The sequence below is a fragment of the Bombina bombina genome, chromosome 1 (genome assembly GCF_027579735.1).
Source record: "Bombina bombina isolate aBomBom1 chromosome 1, aBomBom1.pri, whole genome shotgun sequence".
Classification (NCBI taxonomy): Eukaryota; Metazoa; Chordata; class Amphibia; order Anura; family Bombinatoridae; genus Bombina; species Bombina bombina.
The window spans coordinates 824,189,071-824,211,336 of record NC_069499.1 but is presented as its reverse complement, the minus strand read 5'-3'; the positions used below and the strand labels follow the sequence as shown (position 1 = coordinate 824,211,336).

Genomic DNA, 22,266 nt, shown 5'->3' with positions numbered 1-22,266 from the left:
CACAAGAGAAATAAATTTATCAGGTAAGCATAAATTATTTTTTTCTCTTGTAAGGTGTATCCAGTCCACGGATCATCCATTACTTGTGGGATACCAATACCAAAGCTAAAGTACACGGATGAAGGGAGGGACAAGGCAGGTACTTAAACGGAAGGTACCACTGCCTGTAAAACCTTTCTCCCAAAAATAGCCTCCGAAGAAGCAAAAGTATAAAATTTGTAGAATTTTGAAAAAGTATGAAGCGAAGACCAAGTCGCCGCCTTGCAAATCTGTTCAACAGAAGCCTCATTTTTAAAGGCCCATGTGGAAGCCACAGCTCTAGTAGAATGAGCTGTAATCCTTTCTGGAGGCTGCTGGCCAGCAGTCTCATAGGCTAAGCGGATTATGTTTTTTAGCCAAAAAGAAAGAGGTTGCCGAAGCCTTTTGACCTCTGCTCTGTCCAGAGTAGACAACAAACATAGCAGATGTTTGACGAAAATCTTTAGTAGCTTGTAAGTAAAACTTTAAAGCACAAACCACGTCCAGATTGTGTAATAGACATTCCTTCTTTGAAGAAGGATTAGGACACAAAGACGGAACAACAATCTCTTGATTGATATTCTTATTAGATACCACCTTAGGTAAAAACCCAGGTTTGGTACGCAGAACTACCTTATCTGCATGGAAGATCAGATAAGGAGAATCACATTGTAAGGCAGATAACTCGGAAACTCTACGAGCTGAGGAAATAGCTACCAAAAAAATAACTTTCCAAGATAAATGTTTGATATCTATGGAATGAAGAGGTTCAAACGGAACCCCCTGAAGAACTTTAAGAACCAAATTTAAACTCCATGGTGGAGCAACAGGTTTAAACACAGGCTTGATTCTAACTAAAGCCTGACAAAATGCCTGAACGTCTGGGACATCCGCCAGACGCTTGTGCAAAAGAATAGATAGCGCAGAAATCTGTCCCTTTAAGGAACTAGCTGACAATCCTTTCTCCAATCCTTCTTGGAGAAAAGATAATATCCTGGGAATCCTGACCTTACTCCATGAGTAGCCCGTGGATTCACACCAATAAAGATATTTCCGCCATATCTTATGATAGATTTTCCTGGTGACAGGCTTTCGTGCCTGAATTAAGGTATCAGTGACTGACTCGGAGAAACCACGCTTTGATAAAATCAAGCGTTCAATCTCCAGGCAGTCAGCCTCAGAGAAATTAGATTTGGATGGTTGAAAGGACCCTGAAGTAGAAGGTCCTGTCTCAGCGGCAGAGTCCATGGTGGAAAGAATGACATGTCCACCAGATCTGCATACCAAGTCCTGCGTGGCCACGCAGGCGCTATCAAGATCACTGATGCTCTCTCCTGCTTGATTTTGGCAATCAGACAAGGGAGCAGAGGAAACGGTGGAAACACATAAGCCAGGTTGAAGGACCAAGGCGCTGCTAGAGCATCTATCAGCGTTGCCCTGGGGTCCCTGGACCTGGATCAGTAACAAGGAAGCTTGGCGTACTGGCGAGACACCATAAGATCCAGTTCTGGTTTGCCCCAACGATGCACCAATTGTGCAAACACCTCCGGATGGAGTTCCCACTCCCCCGGATGAAAAGTCTGTCTCTCTACACCTGGGATATGGATAGCTGATAGGTGGCAAGAGTGAATCTCTGCCCAGCGAATTATCTTTGAGACTTCTAACATCGCTAGGGAACTCCTTGTTCCCCCTTGATGGTTGATGTAAGCCATAGTCGTGATGTTGTCCGACTGAAATCTGATGAACCTCATTGTCGCTAGATGAGGCCAAGCCTGAAGAGCATTGAATATCGCTCTTAGTTCCAGAATGTTTATTGGAAGGAGTGACTCCTCCTGAGTCCACGATCCCTGAGCCTTCAGGGAGTTCCAGACTGCACCCCAACCTAGAAGGCTGGCATCTGTCATCACAATTGTCCAATCTGGCCTGCGAAAGGTCATACTTTTGGACAGATGGACCCGAGATAGCCACCAGAGAAGAGAATCCCTGGTCTCTTGATCCAGATTTAGTAGAGGGAACAAATCTGTGTAATCCCCATTCCACTGACTGAGCATGCAGAGTTGCAGCGGTCTGAGATGTAGGCGTGCAAACGGCACTATGTCCATTACCGCTAACATTAAGCCGATTACTTCCATGCACTGAGCCACCGAAGGGCGAGGAATGGAATAAAGAACACGGCAGGAATTTAGAAGTTTTGATAACCTGGACTCCGTCAGGAAAATTTTCATTTCTACAGAATCTATCAGAGTCCCTAGGAAGGAAACTCTTGCAAGGGGGGATAGAGAACTCTTTTCCTCGTTCACCTTCCACACATGCGACCTCAGAAATGCCAACACTATGTCCGTATGAGACTTGGCAATTTGGAAGTTTGACGCCTGAATTAGGATGTCGTCTAAATAAGGGGCCACTGCTATGCCCCGCGGCCTTAGGACCGCCAGAAGCGACCCCAGAACCTTTGTAAAAATTCTTGGGGCTGTAGCTAGCCCAAAGGGAAGAGCTACAAACTGGTAATGCCTGTCTAGGAAGGCAAACCTGAGAAACCGATGATGATCTTTGTGTATCGGAATGTGAAGATAAGCATCCTTTAAATCCACTGTAGTCATGTATTGACCCTCCTGGATCATAGGTAGGATGGTACGAATAGTCTCCATCTTGAATGATGGAACTCTGAGGAATTTGTTTAAGATCTTTAGATCCAAGATTGGTCTGAAGGTTCCCTCTTTTTTGGGAACTACAAACAGATTTGAGTAAAAACCCTGTCCCTGTTCCTCCTTTGGAACTGGATGGATCACTCCCATAACTAGGAGGTTTTGTACACAGTGTAAGAATGCCTCTCTCTTTATCTGGTTTGCAGATAATTGTGAAAGGTGAAATCTCCCTTTTGGGGGGGAAGCCTTGAAGTCCAGAAGATATCCCTGGGATATAATTTCCAACGCCCAGGGATCCTGAACATCTCTTGCCCACGCCTGGGCGAAGAGCAAAAGTCTGCCCCCTACTAGAACCGTTATCGGATAGGGGGCCGTTCCTTCATGCTGTCTTAGAGGCAGCAGCAGGCTTTATGGCCTGCTTACCCTTGTTCCAGGTCTGGTTAGGTCTCCAGACCTTCTTGGACTGAGCAAAAGTTCCCTCTTGTTTTGCATTAGAGGAAGTTGATGCCGCACTTGCCTTGAAGTTTCGAAAGGCACGAAAATTAGACTGTTTGGCCCTTGATTTGGACCTATCCTGAGGAAGGGCATGACCTTTTCCTTCAGTGATATCAGCAATAATCTCCTTCAAACCAGGCCCAAATAGGGTCTGCCCCTTGAAGGGAATGTTAAGCAGCTTAGATTTTGAAGTAACGTCAGCTGACCATGATTTAAGCCATAGCGCTCTGCGCGCCTGGATAGCAAAACCAGAATTCTTAGCCGTTAGTTTAGTCAAATGAACAATGGCATCAGAAACAAAAGAATTGGCTAGCTTAAGTGCTCTAAGCTTGTCAAGTATGTCATCCAATGGAGTCGCTACCTGTAAAGCCTCTTCCAGAGACTCAAACCAGAATGCCGCAGCAGCAGTGACAGGAGCAATGCATGCAAGGGGCTGTAGGATAAAACCTTGTTGAATAAACATTTTCTTAAGGTAACCCTCTAACTTTTTATCCATTGGATCTAAGAAAGCACAACTGTCCTCGACAGGGATAGTAGTACGCTTTGCTAGAGTAGAAACTGCTCCCTCCACCTTAGGAACTGTCTGCCATAAGTCCCGTGTGGTGGCGTCTATTGGAAACATTTTTCTAAAAATAGGAGGGGGAGAGAACGGCACACCTGGTCTATCCCATTCCTTAGAAATAATTTCTGTAAACCTTTTAGGTATTGGAAAAATATCAGTACACACCAGCACTGCATAGTATTTATCCAGTCTACACAATTTCTCTGGCACTGCAATTGTATCACAGTCATTCAGAGCAGCTAAAACCTCCCTGAGTAAAACGTGGAGTTGTTCAAGCTTAAATTTAAATGTAGAAATATCAGAATCAGGTTGCATCATCTTCCCTGAGTCAGAAACATCACCCACAGAAAGAAGCTCTCCTTCAGCTTCTGCATATTGTGAGGCATTATCAGACATAGCTCTTAAAGCGTCAGTATGCTCTGTATTTCGTCTAACTCCAGAGCTATCTCGCTTTCCTTTAAATTCAGGTAGTCTGGCTAATACCGCTGACAGTGTATTATCCATGACTACTGCCATGTCTTGTAAAGTAAACGCTATGGGCGCCCTAGATGTAGTTGGCGCCATTTGAGCGTGAGTCCCTTGAGCGGGAGTCAAAGGATCTGACACGTGGGGAGAGTTAGTCGGCATAACTTCCCCCTCGTCAGATTCCTCCGGTGATACATTTTTTAAAGACAGAATATGATCTTTATTGCTTAAAGTGAAATCAGTACATTTGGTACATATTCTAAGAGGGGGCTCCACAATGGCTTTTAAACATAATGAACAAGGAGTTTCCTCTATGTCAGACATGTTTATACAGACTAGCAATGAGACTAGCAAGCTTGGAAAACACTTTAAATCAAGTTATCAAGCAAATATAATAAACGGTACTGTGCCTTTAAGAGAAACAAATTTTGTCAGAATTTGAAAAACAGTGAAAAAAGGCAGTAAATCAAACAACATTTTTAGAGTGTGTATAATAAGCTAACAGAGCATTGCACCCACTTGCAAATGGATGATTAACCCCTTAGTTCAAAAACCGGATCAAAAAAAACGATAAAGACGTTTACACCAAACTGCTACAGCCTTTCTGTGGGCCTACCTTCCCCAACAAACGATTTTGGAAAGCCTAAGGGTCCTTTAGAGATGTCCTATAGCATTCAGGAGACCCTTGGAGGAAGCTGAATGTCTCAGTCTGTAAAATTTACTGCACAAAAAAGCACTAAATTAGGCCCCTCCCACTCATAGTAACACAGTGGAAAGCCTCAGGAAACTGTTTCTAGGCAAATTTAAGCCAGCCATGTGGAAAAAACTAGGCCCCAATAAAGTTTTATCACCAAAGTATATATAAAAACGTTTAAACATGCCAGCAAACGTTTTATATTGTAAATATAAAAGAGTATTACCTCAGAAAGTAAGCATGATACCAGTCGCTATGCTTACCTTACATTAATTTGGCATCAGCAGCATTTTCTAGCATTCACATCTTCTAGAAAAATCTTAACTGCACATACCTCATAGCAGGATAACCTGCACGCCATTCCCCCGCTGAAGTAATCTCTCCCTTCAGTCATGTGTGAGAACAGCAATGGATCTTAGTTACAACCTGCTAAGATCATAGAAATCACAGGCAGATTCTTCTACCACTTCTCTTTTACTACCTCCATGTTTGTTGAGAGTTGCAAGAGAATGACTGGATATGGCAGTTAGGGCAGGAGCTATATGGACAGCTCTGCTGTGGGTGTCCTCTTGCAACTTCCTGTTGGGAATGAGAATATCCCACAAGTAATGGATGATCCGTGGACTGGATACACCTTACAAGAGAAATTTGGGGTTCAGTGTCCCTTTAAAGAGAGGATTAGAAATACTATAACAAAATATATAAATTAAAAATTTTATAATTTGAATATTGCATAATTTTAATCTAATTATTAGAAAAATTATAATAGAATATTACATTTGAATGTTGCACAACATTCACCCATCCCTACATAGAACATAGGGCAGTTTTCTGTGTTTGGGGTGGATCTTAGAGTGTAAATATTCTCTATTTGTGTTAATTTGGTTGGTATGAGAAAGGGGAGTTTTTTTTCCTAAATGCCACCTATTAAAGGGACAGTCAAGTCTCAAAAAAAACTTTCATGATTTAGATAGAGCATTTAATTTTAAATAACTTTTATCACCAATGTTGCTTTGTTCTCTTGGTATTCTTAGTTAAAATCTAAACCTAGGAGGTTCATATGCTAATTTCTTAGACCTTGAAGGCCGTCTCTAATCTAAATGCATTTTGACAGTTTTTCACCACTAGAGGGTGTCAGTTCATCTGTTTCATATAGATAACATTGAGCTTGCCCACGTGAAGTTACCAAGGAGTGAGCACTGATTGGCTAAAATGCAAGTCTGTCAAAAGAACTGAAATAAGGGGGCAGTTTGCAGAGGCTTAGATAGGTAAAAAGTGTATTATTATAACTGTGTTGGTTATGCAAAACTGGGGAATGGGTAATAAAGGGATTATCTATCTTCTAAAACAACAACATTTCTGGTGTTGACCATCCCTTTAAATAAAATTTTCTATGAAAACAGCAGGGAGTGCGTATTGGTCTTTCTTCTATTACTATACAAGTTTTCAGTGACCTTTTTTACTAGTCTAGGACTAGTGGGCTAATGCGCATTCATACACAAATTATAAGCCAAGGAGGCTGAGGTCTAGGAAGATGAAGTTGAAGGTACGACAGAGAAATCAATGAACACCATCAACATCTAACTCTACCTTATTTATCATTAAATCTCCATCCATTCACACTTGGTGTAATTATTTACATTATAATGTATAGTTTCATTCTTGGTGCTTTGTAAATAAAAAGAACAATAATAATGTGCATTAATAATACTTTTTGTTTTTGTATAGACAGCAGCGAATACAGATTTATTAAGCCCATATATAAACAATAGATCATTAACTCAGTTTACCTTGATGGTTTTTAAAAGACCGTTGTTGTCTTCAACTGTTGTGACAGCAAAAAAGTTTGCCTCGTTTCCCCTTATAATCCTATACACAGCTTTCCAGGCATCCGAACCCACGATATCTTCATCTGTGCATGTCAAGCGCTCAACTTCATAGCCCACATCATTTTCCGGGACAGTTGCAGTATACTGAGAGTAAACAGATGGTACTGTAAGATTTTCCATAATACACATTTCCCAGAGAGGCATAAATTTACTACATTCCATATATTCCCTCAATGTATTTAATCCCTGAAAAGTGATTGAGAAAACACCTAAAAAGGGATTTGAAACCCTTTAAGATTGTAATATAAAATGTTTTATTATGCCTAGTTAAAAAAAAAAAAAAAAAAAAACTCTTTGCAATATACTTATTTCTTTATTTTACCACATTTCCTATAATTTAACTATGAAAACTATAGGTTTTATAATGCTGAAAACTGTAAGTAGACAGTGCAGACTTTTCAAACCTAACCCTGTTACATATATGTTCCAAGGGGCAGACTGAGACCAACCAGGGCCCCTGGGCAAATATTTGGCAAGAGATCCCAACTGCCCCCTTTTCCCTCCACTTTAATGATCCATTTAATCTGCTGGAGTGTCTTAATATGTTTACAAATAGCTTCTTTACCTTTATTGTGTATTTTGAAAAAGCGGTTTTTGCCTGTTGTATACTAACCATTGCAATACTTAAATACTGGTTAAAAAAACTATGTAAACAAGAATGTTTAAAATTAATCACACCCCAGTGGGTGGGAGCAACAGATATATCTTAATTTTCTATTGTTCTCATTGTGTATAGAGTGAAGGTGAATTTCCTGTAAATATAGAGTGATAAGCTAATGATATCTCCTTTATCCTCGAAACTCAGCCCATTTCATTGGGATGCGATTTTAAAATTCCCTGAGAAAGCTATTTTTGTATACAAAAATAAACATAAAGGAGAAATTTCCCATACATTTTATATTCTGCAGCTGGTAAAACAACAAGTAATCATAAACACATTAAGGGGAAAACAATTTTACAGTACATATCCCTTTAATTATACAAACACAAAAAAAAAATCAAAAAATAAAAGAGGCAGACAAGAATTAAACACCTAGTAGCCATGTTGTGCTGTAATATTGTTACTAGATACTGAAATGCAAGTTATCAATCAGATGTATGTGCATTAAATAGTGCACACGCACATTTTAAGAACAATACATATTTTGTTAAAAGTTTAATTGTAGCAGTGCTAGAGTGCTTTGTCTGTCTAGCAAGTTATTTGTCTGTCTAGCAGCCTGCTTAAAGCATAAACATAACATAAACTTTGGTTCTTTGCACTTGGAGAAAACATACAGTACACAGACCACCACAAGACATCGGCCTACAAGATCATGAAATAGAATTAATGTGCAACATGGCTGGAACAGCATTTGTTTCACATAAAATATTAACAGCATCAGCTAATAATTTATCCCTGTGTGATCTGTGATGCATCATTTTGTTAACACTAAATATATTGCTAGTTCTGTAATATTCCTTTACGAACCAGAATGTTACAGAAACAGACCCAAGTGGCCAAGGGACAAATCGCCTGACTGTTAAATGTATTGCACAACTAAATAAATGTCTTGTAATTGCAAAATGTTTTAATGTCCCTTTAAAGTTCAGTCAGGAGCTACATCAGTTGGTGATTGGCTGCTAAATATATTGCTGCTGGCTGAAACATTACAACATGTTATTAATGCTGTATTATATCCCTTTAAGGCTTCATACACTGCAGTATTTCTCTAGACATGGTGTGTTTGTGTACAAAGAGAGAAATTTTGTGCATGTAACTCCTAGAAATGTTTCTTTAAAAGAAATATATAGAATTTAAAAGGAATTGTTGACTTACAGTTGTTGGGTTAAATATAGGTGGATTGTCATTGGTGTCTGTAACTTTGATTACGGCTTTTCCAGTAGCAGCAAGCCCGGCACCTTGTAAATCTGTAGCTTTTAAAGTCAAAGTGTACTCTGGATATTTCTGAAAGAGAGAAAAAAAAAGTTTTCTATATTATAGCTGTTAAAAGATATTAATAGGAAGTTGTTTGTATTCTGCTGGTTACCAAATCATCTCGTTGAGAAACACAAGCTTCAACATGTAAAATGTAACCAGAGCTAAGAAGAATAAAGATTTAGACAAAGATTGTACAAAGATTATGGCTTATAAAACAAACAAAAGATCACAAACCTCTCGGTCTAGCCCTGTTGCAATAACACTAATAAGTCCAGTGTCTGCATTAATTGTGAACATCTGGTTAGTAGGCTCCTTTGGTTCCTGGTCAACAATAGAATAAGTGATCACGCCGTTGTAAGTGTCAATAGCATCATCAGCATCGGTTGCGGTTACTGTCATCACAGGAGTACCTTAAAAATCAGAGAGCTCTAGTAAGTAGCTATTTCCATTAAAGAGACGCTGTACTACAAAATACTATTACATCTATATTAAGGCGCAGCATTTGAATATGTTAACCTTATTTGGTAAAATGAATTAATAAGTAATAATTGTGCACTTCCTACCAATGTCCATTGCCTTATATGTACTTCCTTCTAACACTCAATGAGCATTAGCAGGAAGTACCTATCAGCCAATGGGGATTAGCAGGAAGTACGTATCAGCCAATGGGAATTTGCAGGAAGTACCTATCAGCCAATGGGAATTTGAAGGAAGTACAAAACTGATACATTTATATTAATTTTAGTTTGTGTATACAAAAAAAATTCATTAAAATCAGCAAGTTTATATGCAGTTCTTTTTTTATTAAAGACAGAAAATTTTGCAGCTGAGTCTCCATTTAAATGTTTGAAATCCCAACAATACTGAAACAACTAGTAACTACGCAACCCACCTGGTCGAGATCCCTCAGGCACAGAACCTTCAAATACCACCTCTGTAAACACTGGGGGGTTATCATTCTGATCAGTCACTTTTATGATAATCTCCATAGGATCTTCCACTTTTTCTCCATTTATTGACACCGCATGGGAAAACAGCTTAAAGGGGGGGAAAATGTTTTCATGTAAGATCTGCATCACACAGACTCTCTTCTAGCTTTTGTCAATAATGTAGTTTGCAAGGCAAGCATAAGCTATACTCACAGTGTAATAATCAATGTCTTCTCTGTCCAGTGGTTTGTTCACCTTAAGCCAACCAGTTTCCCTATCGATTGCGAAAACTCCAACAGGTGGGGTATCAGCTCCCTGTCCAGTGATGCTATAGTACACCTTGATCTCCTTAGCTCTACTGGACTTAATCTGTTAAACAAAGGTTAAACTTTTTCATTTAATGGCATTGTTTAAAATTATTACTACTTTTTTCAAGGGTGAAACTTTAATGAATTGCTAATAAATATATTAACACACACACACACACACACACACACACCTCATCTCTGTTAATAATCTTTTTCAGTAATTTGTGTATATTGTGCAAGATAAAATAGTAACATCTGAAATCAGTCTGAACACTGCATTCCAGAAGTGCAAATGTACATACCTGTACTATATTTTTGGGAAATGGACCTCTTTCATTCTCAGGAACTGACATAGGAGGAATGACCCAATCTCTCTTCTGTCTTTTTAACCCATGTTTAGGTTTATGGAGATGTCCAGCATGATTGTCAGACCCTGAATGATCCTATTGATAGAAAGACTTGAAACATGATTCAAAACAGCAAATTTTATTGGTTGTATTCGACAAGGTTATGTTTGAAAATTTCACCACAAATACTTTTAGTGATTGTAATAAAGTTTAAGGAATTAAAACCCAGTATCTAAAAATACTTAAAATGACGTTAACATACAGACGATCATCATCTCTCATCTCCTTCTGTAAATTGCATATCGATGACAAATCCGGGTTCCTCCAATCGTTGCATACCCCACAAGCTGGACGCCAATGGGTGCACGCAACGATTGGAGGAAGCCGGATTCGTCATCAATATGCTAAATACAGAAGGAGATGTGGGCAGAGGATCGGCAGTCTGTTTACCATAACGAAAAGGTAGGTATTTTTTTTTAAAAAAAGTTTTAGTTTAATGAATTAAAGTGCCCCTGTTTTTAAAGAGTATTTTTAGATACTGGGCTTTAATTCCTTAAAGTTTACAATCACTTTAAAGGGACACTGAACCCACATTATTTCTTTCATGATTCAGATAGAGCATGCAAATTTAAGCAACTTTCTAATTTACACCTATTATCAATTTGTCTTCGTTCTCTTGCTTTCTTTATTTGAAAAAGAAGGCATCTAATCTATTTTTTTGGTTCAGGACCATGGAAAGCACTTGTTTATTGGTGGGTAAATTTATCCACCAATCAGCAAGAACAACCCAGTTTGGCAGGCATCTAAACTTACATTCTTGCATTTCAAATAAAGATACCAAGATAATGAAGACAATTTGATAATAGGAGTCAATTAGAAAGTTGCTTAAAATTGCATGCTTTATCTGAATCCCAAAAGAAAAAAATTTGGGTTCAGTGTCCCTTTAAGTATAATTTTTAAAGACCATTTTGGAGAATACTGGTTGAACTTTTTTTTTTTGCTTCTAATTCACTCAAATTAGTAAACAAAGCAAAAGAATCTAATGAAACGTGGAAAAAATAAGAACATTTATATTATAGTCTTTTCAATGGGGTTTTGTAAGTTTTTTTCCTCCAATAGTTAAAGGGACAGTAAACCTAAAATATAATGTTATATAATTCTGCACATAGTGCAGAATTATATAACATTATATTAGCGCTATCGTTATAAAACTTAATATTCCCTTTTAATTTTTTAAAAATATGACAGGTTTTCAGACCCGGTCTCTGCGCTCTTCTGAGTGGGTCTGTTTTTATTACACAGCGCATCGGGCCAGCTGTATACACTAAGTGCAGCTCGCTCCTGCTCTGTCTGACAGCAGGAGCGAGCTGCACTTAGTGTTATGGCGCGGTCGGGCCAGGCTGTGACTATACAGCTGGCCCGATGTGCTGTGTAATAAAAACAGACCCGCTCAGAAGAGCGGGTCTGAAAACCTGTCATATTTTAAAAAAATTAAAAGGGAAAATTACGTTTTATAACGATAGCACTAATATAATTTTATATAATTCTGCACTATGTGCAGAATTATATAACATTATATTTTAGGTTTACCGACACTTTAAGAAATATCCAGACTGGCTCAATTATATACAAATTTTATTGTTGTAAATTAAAAATACAAAATCAGCATGGTGCTAGAATATGTTTTACAAACAATAAATACATGGCTGATTGCTCCCCCACCCTAGACTTTGGCGCTGACAAATGGGTATCAAGATCAATCATAGATAGTTGGTAGTAGACAGACCGAATGGAGATATACAGTAGTGAAACAGCAGTTAAATAAGCCTTGGCTATATACGTTTAGCCATTTCTACAATCTAGTCTATAATATGTGTAGGACTACTAAGGGCCACATTTTTACAGGCTCACAAATTCTTGTTGTTATCTGGCCATATAGCTGAGCTATACATTGTATCATATATATTAATTAGTGTTACAAAATCGAATAAACGTTATCTGCTAAAACAGGCTATATTTATCTATATATCAGTATTTTGCAAGGCATACAGATTATAAAATAGAGAGCATGAATAGCTTAATATATAGAACTGAGGCCAGTTACATTGATTAATACATATGATACAAGGTATAGCCCAGCACTCACATAGAACTACCACTAGGCACCAGTTTTGCCACAAGAATTTTAACAAGATTATATATTGCGCCATCACTGCTCCCAACTAGTACTCAAGACTTTGTTAAAAGCATTGTTGAAAAGCTGCCTTTAATTTTAAAGGGAATTGCTCTATTGTTTTAATGCATTTTATTTATCATTGCACTGTTTCTTGGATATAACTGCTGCAAAGGGGTTACAGGGACACTAAAGGCAAAATAAACTTTCATGATTCAGATAGAACATTATTACTATTATCATTTATTTGTATAGCCCTGCCAAATTTCCAATTTACTTATATTAATCAAATTTTGCAGTCTTTTTATATACACACTTTCTAAAGCATCTGCTGCTACTGAGCATGTGCACACGCTCATGGTGTTTACGTATATTGGTCTGTGATTGGCTGATGGCTGTCACATGATACAGGGGGCTGAAAAATGGGAGAGCAAATACATTTGCCAAAAAAAAAAAAAAAATCAACTCCTTATTTGAAATTCAAAGTGTTAATGCATTCTCTTTTTACTATGCACTTGTTATTGATGCAGTTCTACTGTAATTAGCGGTCCTTTAAACAGATTGTTAGACATCTCCAGAACAGCAATGTACTACTGGGACCTAGCTGAAGACATTGACAAGAGGTTTATATGCATGGTAACCAATCACCGGCTAACTCCCAGTTGCTGCTCTAGGGCTAATTTTAACAATGTGTTTAACTCTTTTCAAGCGGTTAAACAGTTATATGCAAGCAACAGTGCAATAATTACATATAAGAGCATTTTCTTTTTCTCTCTGCACTTTTATATCCCTTTAAAGCCCTGCAAAAAGCCACGTTGGGCATTGCACATGGGAATTTTGATGGAATTAACGGAAGGCTCCTTATTAGCAAATAATCCCAGATTTACAGACTTTTTTAAGTGTCAGATCAGTGAGCTCACCTGTTTTTCATGGTGGTGATTTTCTCTCTGCAAAGTAACAACAGCAGATTGAATAAAACCTCTGCCCTCCCAAGCATCAATACGGAAGCTTCTTTTGGGTTTATGCAGCTTGATATGATGCTTTGCCAACACTATGCCATCTTCCTGGACTTTAAAATCTGCATCCTCAGAAACATATCGTATCTCCGGCAGCGAATCGCACCCATTCATTCCCACTGTGAGAACAGGATAAGAAGATTAATCAAAAGGGGCGCTCAATACATCACTTTATCAAATCAACAGCACAAAAATAGGCAGTAGAAGAATCACCACATTTGTTATTACCGAATAAATGAACAATTATATGTTGTGATCAGTGTTCTCTCTAAGGCCACACTTTGTGAGCAGCCCAGCAGTGAACCAGTTAACAAACATTACACAATGCAGACTATAAGTTATGGTTCCCTTAACTGTTTCACTGCAGGGCTGCTCACAAACTGTGGCCTTAGAGGGAACACTGGTTGTAATACAATGCACATGTAGTAAAATATTAAAGGATTACAGAAATGAATAATTAATATATACATAATAAAAATACAATGTAATAACAATCTGATTCCAGATGAGTAGTTCCTTTTTTTTCTGACAACTTTCAAAACTACCTCCACATTCCATGCGCCCTGTATCATGTGACAGCCATCAGCCATTTACAAACGCATATATGTACATACTGTGATGTTTTGCCTATGCTCAAAAACTGTGCATGCAAAAAAAATATTGTGCACATTATTTTGATTTTGATTTTAAATTGCATGATCTATCTGAATCCTGAAACTTATGACTTTAGTGTTTCTTTAACAAAGACTTAATATAAAATAAATATATATAGGAGGATGTCACAGCCCAAGAGAGTTTAAAACATTACAAGCAGAATAAGTTAGCTTTTATGTATATGCGAGATTCTGGAAACACACAATACAAGCTGTTTATTGCTATGTTAGCGCTGGGGAATATGAGATAATGATAATAATAATAATAATATGTTTAACAGTTTTCTAGGACTTTGACATAAAAAAGCATTTTCAATCTCACACAATACCAGTTTCTACCACTAGGTGTCAGTGTAAGACATCTGTTTCTGACCCTGCACATCTTCTATCTGTATAGGAGTGAGTTTTGACTTGTCAGACAATTCATTTAATTAGTTTCTGTTCCACAGTATAAGGAACGGCTGCAGTGAAACTGTGTTGTATACAGAATGCTGGTAGCATGTTCTGACACAAATAGCAAGCTGTGACTTGAAATTCAAAGCAAAGCTAAAATTCCTGAAATAGGTTCAGTTTCCTCTTTCATAATAAGTGAAATTTAACATGCGAGATGCGACTGTCTAATAAAGATAATGTGATACTATATGGTGACACAGGATGAATGATTGTTGCATCTATTGTGTAATAAAAGTATCATTCCACTGAGACAATATTTTAATTAGCCTTGTAAAGAGAAAGTTCAGTTTGTTATACTATACGATCTGAGTCAAACAAACAAACAAACTGATAAGACTGTTTTCCAATGGCAGATAACATAGTGAAACAGTGTACAAATAAAAATGTAATTAAAGGGAAATTGTACTGAAAAATGTTTTCCCCTTTAATGTGTTCGCAATGATCACTTTTACCTGATGGAATATTCTATATTGTTTTACAAATTGCTCTTTTTACCTATATTTTATCTTTTCAAATAGTTGTTTTTCCTGTTTAATCAACCACATATACTGAAATAAGAATACTGCAATAAATTTAAAAGAAAGGTTTTGTAAACAAGACAGCAGCAGTAATCTTATTCCCAATGTGGGTGGGGCGGAAGAAGATGTAGGTACTAAACTTTTCAATTTTCATTTGCGCTCTCTCTCAGTACTGGCCAGAGAGATAAGGATGTCTGTGTATAAAGAACAAGATAAGATGAATGTGTGAGCTTTCTGAAAGCTCAGCCTATTTGAATGGGTTATATTTTCACCAGTTATTTCATATGAATAAATAAACCTAAATGAACAATTTCCAATACATCATATAATCTGCAAATTGTATTACAAGTCACTGAAAATAGATTATGGGGAAAACTATTTTACTGTACAGTTCCCTTTAAAAAATATGTTTACATTTCTTAGAGCATTTTACTGTCACATTAACGATAGTGAAAAGCCTGCTTAGAAACCACAAAGCATTGCTGTTCTTGAATAAGAAAAAAAAAATCAGATTACCAGTGGCGTGCTAACAGTTGTGCGTGAGCGATAATGGGTTTTTCACTGCTTTTTTTGCACATCGCATATTACAAGTTTAAAGTAAACGCAATCACTTGAGCGCAATTAAATTTAACACTTGTCGGGATATCACAACTTCAGATCTCTGGTTAACTGTTACGCTCAAATAAGAAGTATCACAAAACACATCAAAAATACATTTAAAAAAGTACAGTTATGCTCATAACACTACTAATATGTTTTTATGCAAAAAAAAAAATATAATTTATAAGGGCTCAAAATATAAGTGGTCTCGAGTATTAGAAAGAAAAAAAAAGGACCTCAAAGGGCTTTAGCATAAGATAGGGTTGCACCAATACCATTTTTTTAAGACCGAGTACAAGTACCGATACTTTTTTCAAATACTCACCGATACTTTTTTTTATGTCATGACAGTTTACGAAGCACAATGCAGACTAATGATTTAAGATCGCGTCTTTACAATTATGAACTGTATCTCAAAATATATTTTGAAATAATAAAAGTTTTATGTGCTTGTTGTCACAAAGTTCACAGAACATGTTTATAAATAAAATTATTACAATAACATATATTAATAATAATAACAATAAATAACAGCTGCTGGGGCTGGAAAGCTACAATTTAAAGGGGTGATTATTGGATGCAATTGGGTTGTAGGGTGCCTATATAACTCATCAATCTGACATCTGTACTTAATACAAAGGAATATAATTTAATTATGAAAATAATATTGGGGAAGGAGTGTCCCAGTAATCCCCTTTGAGAAAAATGGGGCATTTGCATTCTACTGACTCAACAGAAAATAGGGCTGGTCTTCATATTTTTCCAGGGCTGCTTTTTATTCCCAGTCCAGCCCTGGCTAAGGATGTTCCTCAGAGTACAGTATGTTTTGAGCATAATAACAGGCAATGCTTTTTATTCCCAGTCCAGCCCTGGTTAAGGATGTTCCTCAGAGTACAGTATGTTTTGAGCATAATAACAGGCAATCTAGCAATTAGAATAATTTTTCAAAAGTTAGTGGCAAGTTCTTATTAAGGAACAGAAGCATCTCTGCATGTTCAGCTATAAGTCTGTTTCTGCTATCAGTAAGGACGTTTGACGCTAAGATGAACACTACTGCATGGGTCAGCAAGATATTTTTGGGCCATTAAATCTCAGTTTATTAACTGCCCAGTACTTCAGGGGTTTGTCTGACTGAGGTACAGTGATCTCTCCCAGGTAGGCTTCCAGCTGTAACGTAGCAGCTTTTGGAGCACTACTCTGACGTACAATAATACAAACAACCGCAATTTGTATTGGCAGAACAGAAGTGAATAATTTTTAGTTAAAGGGAGAGTACATTGTATAAAATATTTGAGAAATTGTATTTTCGGGTTTATTTGTGTATCTGAAGTAGCTGGTTTTATGCTTTAACTCAATCCTCCTGGGCATGGAGGATACCAGTGTTGCACAAATATCTAGAAAGATGTTCTGCCATTCTTCAGAGACAATTTTTTTCAGCTAATCTTTGCTGGAAGGGTTGTGTTGCTCTACTTTTATCTTTAAAATACTCCAAAGGTGATCTACTGGACATACTTGTTCAGGTCATAGCTTTCACTTTTTTCAACTTAAGAAACTCTTTTGTGATTTTGGCAGTGTGCTTTGGATCTTTATCATGCTGGGACATTCCTCTTCTGACAAGCTTCTGGAGACTGGGAGTCATCTTGTCAGCCAGTATTTTGGTATATCCCAGGCATTCATAGTGCCATTTATAAATATCATCTCCCCAACACCTTTTGCAGTCATGCAGCCCCATATCGTCACAATCCCATCTCGGTGCTTGACTGTTGGGACTATGCATTCACTGTAATAATCCTAGCCAGGTTTACGCCAAACATGCTGCACCCCATCTGAGGCGAACAAATTTATCTTTGTCTCAGCTGACTGAATGTGCTCCCAATATTCATCAGGCTTCTTTTAATGCTGTTTAGCATAATTGAATCTTCTAGTTTTGTGCCAAAGAGCAAGCAGGGTTTTCATTTTGGATACAGTCCATATAGGTTGACATTATGCAATGTCTGAGCTGTCACAGAAAATCCAATTTCCATTCATAGCCCCTGAGCCAGTTCTGAAGCTCTTGCCCAACTGCTTTTCAGCGCTAGATTGTGCAAGTAGCACACTGTCCGTGGCATCATTTTAGGACAAGAGCCACTGTTGTTCTGGTTAGTGGTACTATGACTCATTCTATATCTCCTGATTACTGCTGCAACTGTGTTTAGACTGATTTTTAGTTGGTCACCAATCTTCCTCTATCTTTTCCCATCTTTTTGAAGTCTCACAATCAGATTTTTCAATTCCTCTGGCAATTCTTTTCCATTTGGAGCCATGATGCGGATGTGCAGATAAACACAGCCCATAGGTCCAAAATTGAGAACGTTCTGGTGTTTACAGGTCATTTTATAGCTTTGCTCATACAATTAGGCTAATTGGAAATCACGTGTACTCAATTTTGTTTCTATGATCTAACTTGTGTGTCAGTGGTCACAGCTGTATTCACTTTCGTTGCATTGAGTATCTACTTTGGGGCCTGTATTTTCAATATTGTCTTTCGATAAGTATTTGTTATGGATTGTTCATAAGAAGAAATACTACACTTATTCAGAAGTGATACAATTTTGAATTATTTGACATTTAAAGTGAATGTCAATTTAGATGAATTGTTGCCCGGTTTTTAATAATCCAATTAAAAACAAGGGCACTTTAATTCATCAAAATTTACATTTCACTTGTTTTCTTCAAATACTTACCTTTTAATGACGAATCCGGCTTCCTCCAATCACGGCTTCCCCCCCGGGGGAATCTTGGCCTGAGGCAACGCCGTGATTGGAGTAAGACGGATTTGTCATTTTGGACCCGCGAAGAGGGCTTGCGACGGGCAGAGGAAGCGCTGCAGCGGCTGTCAGGATTAAAAGGCAAGTATTTGAAGAAAACAAGTAAAATGTAAATTTTGATGAATTAAAGTGCCCTTGTTTTTAATAGGATTATTAAAAAACGGGCACCGATTCATCTAAATTTACATTCACTTTAAGTGATATTGCACAGGGGTGTACTCACTTATGTTGTATACTGTATATTATAGGCATAGATATATATTGCATCAAAAAACATCAGCTATATGTAGAAATGTGTATTTATGAATAAATAGAACATATTATGTTATGCAAAGAACATTGGAATGTGAAATATTGTCATTCTGGGTTAGCAAACTTGAGAAAAAAGTGATCGGGTTTGCACGTGAGTAGGGTGTTTCACACTCCATTGACTTCTATGGGGGATTAGGTTAACACAATCACGACTTTCGAAGTTCGGCTTTTTGCACACATTTGTTTAGGACCCAAGCAAAAACTTTCCACTTGTAATACGAGCAATATATGGCGTGTACAAAAAGCTTACTTCTAGCAGAGTTAACGCAGTAGCAATAAATAACGATCCACTCATAATCTGGCCCTTAGTCGCCAATCATCACATCACAAAATGTAAAAGCAAACAGTGATGTACTAAGTGTTACAGAAGCCCATCATTTAGTTAATAAACAGATTTTACAACAAATGTTATTTTATTTTTAACCTAATCATAACATCAAATTTTAGTCATAAAAATAGCAGTTAAAATAAGAAATCAGGGGGTTAGCTTGATATTTGCATTCATTTATCTTAAAGGGATAGGAAAGTCAAAATTAAAAACTTACATTACTTCTATTGTTATTAATAATATTAATTTGTATAGCGCTGCAAAATTCTGTAGCACTGAGTACAGAGATAGGGGTATACAATGACAAGGGTTTGTGATAAAATACAAACACATAACAGACTGAACAAAATTAGCACTTCTATTAAAATGTACTTTTCTCTTTTCCCATCATTTGTTGAAAAGCATGCATACATATGCTCACCAACCAAATGCAATACTGGGAGCTAGCTGATTGGTGGCTACACATAATTGCCTCTTGTCATTGGCTCACTATATGTATTCCGCTAGCTCCCAGTAGAGTATTGTTGCCCTGGGGGTGGATTTAAAGGAACACTCAATCAAAATTAAACTTTCATTATTCATATAGAACATAACATTTTAAACAACTTTCCAATTTACTTTCATTAACTAAATGTGCACAGTCTTTTTATATTTAAACTTTTTGAGTCACCAGCTCTCACTGAGCATGTGCAAGAATAAGTGTGTATGCATTTGTGAATGGCTGATGGCTGTTACATGGTACGTGTATGCATTTGTGATTGGCTGATGGCTGTCACATGGTACAGGGGGAGTGGAAAAAGACATAACCTTTAAAATTGTCAGAAAAAAAATCTACTACCCATTTGATGTTCAGACTTAAGTGCTATTGCATTGTCTTGTTATATTGTATTTGTTGATTATGCAAATCTACTGTGTTGACTGGTCCTTTAACTAGGTTTTTAATCCCTTTGCATAGGGTTAAAGCACATAGTTATGTACAAGCAATAGAGCAATTAAAAGTGCATTTTCTTTTTGCACTTCTATATCTCTTTTGGCGTTTTGGCTTTGTGCCTGCAGGTTTTTCCTGTGTTACAATTATTAAAAGAAATTAAATAGTCAGAAAGCAGTTTTTTTTATTTAAAATCAATCATGTACACGAAAGTGAAGCATTTAAACATATTGAAAATATACTTCCCCCGCCTATTTTTTTAGGAAGGGACCTCATTCATAGGTGACAAGGACAGGACAGTGTCTGTAGGAGAAGAGAACTTCCTTCCTACTAGATAGAAGATTTATGAGACCCAGCCTTGATTTTCCATGTTGGATATTTTAATTCCCTTGTAGGTTATTAAAGTTGTTCTCCAACAACTCCTTCAGCTCCCTTGCAGTATGGTGACGCTTTCACCATGCATGGACTTTCCCATTTAATAAGAAGATAGGGAGAGTTACACATACACAAACTGTTGGTTATACACAGAGCATAAAGCTTTTCCTCACTGCAGCATTTGTTGGAGAACAATTTTGGAGAAAATGGGTAAAAAAAATAAATAAAATGCCACAATCATTGCAGCTATTGAGTATAATGTGGTCAGCGATCAGTGTCAAATTGGCAGTGTTTGACTCCTGCTTTCAATTGGCTTACCAGTCAGCTGATAAAATCTTTCTGGCTCCTAAATGGCAGAACTGTAATAATGTGTTTAACCCCTTTCCGAGGGGATATGAGAGCATGTATGTATATCAGGGATAGGCACAGACAAATGCTGTGGCGGACATTTTCCAAATTACAGACCTTAGTGAAGGACACCAAGGTACATTTTAAATTAAAAACATTATTTTATAGAGCTTGGTGTTAATATACTGATGCAGATACCACTGATCCTATAACCAGCCCTCCTCTGGCTATACCCATGTGCCAGTGTCACTACTGTGTATTTGTATAGTGCTGGGTGTTATTATACTGATGCAGATATCACTGATCCTATAACCAGCCCTCCTCTGGCTATACCCATGTGCCAGTGTCACTACTGTGTCTTTGTATAGTGCTGGGTGTTATTATACTGATGCAGATACCACTGAACCTATAACCAGCCCTTGTCTGGCTATACGCATGTGCCAGTGTCACTACTGTGTATTTGTATAGTGCTGGGTGTTATTATACTGATGCAGATACCACTGATCCTATAACCAGACCTCCTCTGGCTATACCCATGAGCCAGTATCACTACTGTGTCATTATATAGTGCTGGGTGTTATTATACTGATGCAGATATCACTGATCCTATAACCAGCCCTTGTCTGGCTATACGCATGTGCCAGTGTCACTACTGTGTCATTATATAGTGCTGGGTGTTATTATACTGATGCAGATATCACTGATCCTATAACCAGCCCTTGTCTGGCTATACCCATGTGCCAGTATCACTACTGTGTCATTATATAGTGCTGGGTGTTATTATACTGATGCAGATATCACTGATCCTATAACCAGCCCTTGTCTGGCTATACCCATGTGCCAGTGTCACTACTGTGTCTTTGTATAGAGCTGGGTGTTATTATACAGATGCAGATACACATCCAGTATTTCACTCAGGCTTTAGTTATTCCATAACTTATCACCCAATATCGCTAGCAGTCTCTTGACACGCCACTAACTTTATTCACACTACATTTTTTTTTTTTATTCCTATTATTCAATCAAAACATATACTAAGGTTGTAGCGGACACTGCAAGGACTAGTCACGGACACCAGTGTCCGTGTACGGACACCTTGCCTATCCTACATTTGATAGGCCTGATAGCGTATTGGTTTATAAGCAGAACCCCTACTGCGTTACTGGTAGACAGTGACATCCCTCAAGCATAAAAAAACAACTTTTTTTTCTCAGTACAGGAGCATCAGTTATAGAAAACAAAAAATAAATAAAAATAATACATTTTTATAATCTTTTGTCTTTGATGATTAAGATTTACTGCATTGTGGACGTTACAAATGATTGCCATTTTACTTAATGGGAGCTATATAGTATAGTTCTGTATTCTTATCCTATCATATCCTTTTCTCATCCTTCAAAGCAAATATGACCCAACCATCCTGCTTTACAATTTGCCCTGCTATCCATTCCACAGTTCTACCATATAAAAATGTCCCGCTTTGCT

General features: G+C 37.5%; 1 protein-coding gene across 1 annotated transcript in view; it reads right to left on the bottom strand.

The window, feature by feature from the left end:
* Positions 1-22,266, bottom strand: part of LOC128646018 (cadherin-1) — a 135,193-nt gene that overhangs the window by 73,518 nt on the left and 39,409 nt on the right. The window contains exons 3-9 of the mRNA XM_053699410.1: positions 13,364-13,578; positions 10,226-10,366; positions 9,829-9,984; positions 9,579-9,723; positions 8,921-9,096; positions 8,585-8,713; positions 6,670-6,852 (exon numbers count right to left, since the gene is read on the bottom strand). Of these exons, the coding sequence (XP_053555385.1) occupies positions 6,670-6,852; positions 8,585-8,713; positions 8,921-9,096; positions 9,579-9,723; positions 9,829-9,984; positions 10,226-10,366; positions 13,364-13,578 (1,145 nt within the window). The remainder of the gene's footprint in view (positions 1-6,669; positions 6,853-8,584; positions 8,714-8,920; positions 9,097-9,578; positions 9,724-9,828; positions 9,985-10,225; positions 10,367-13,363; positions 13,579-22,266) is intronic.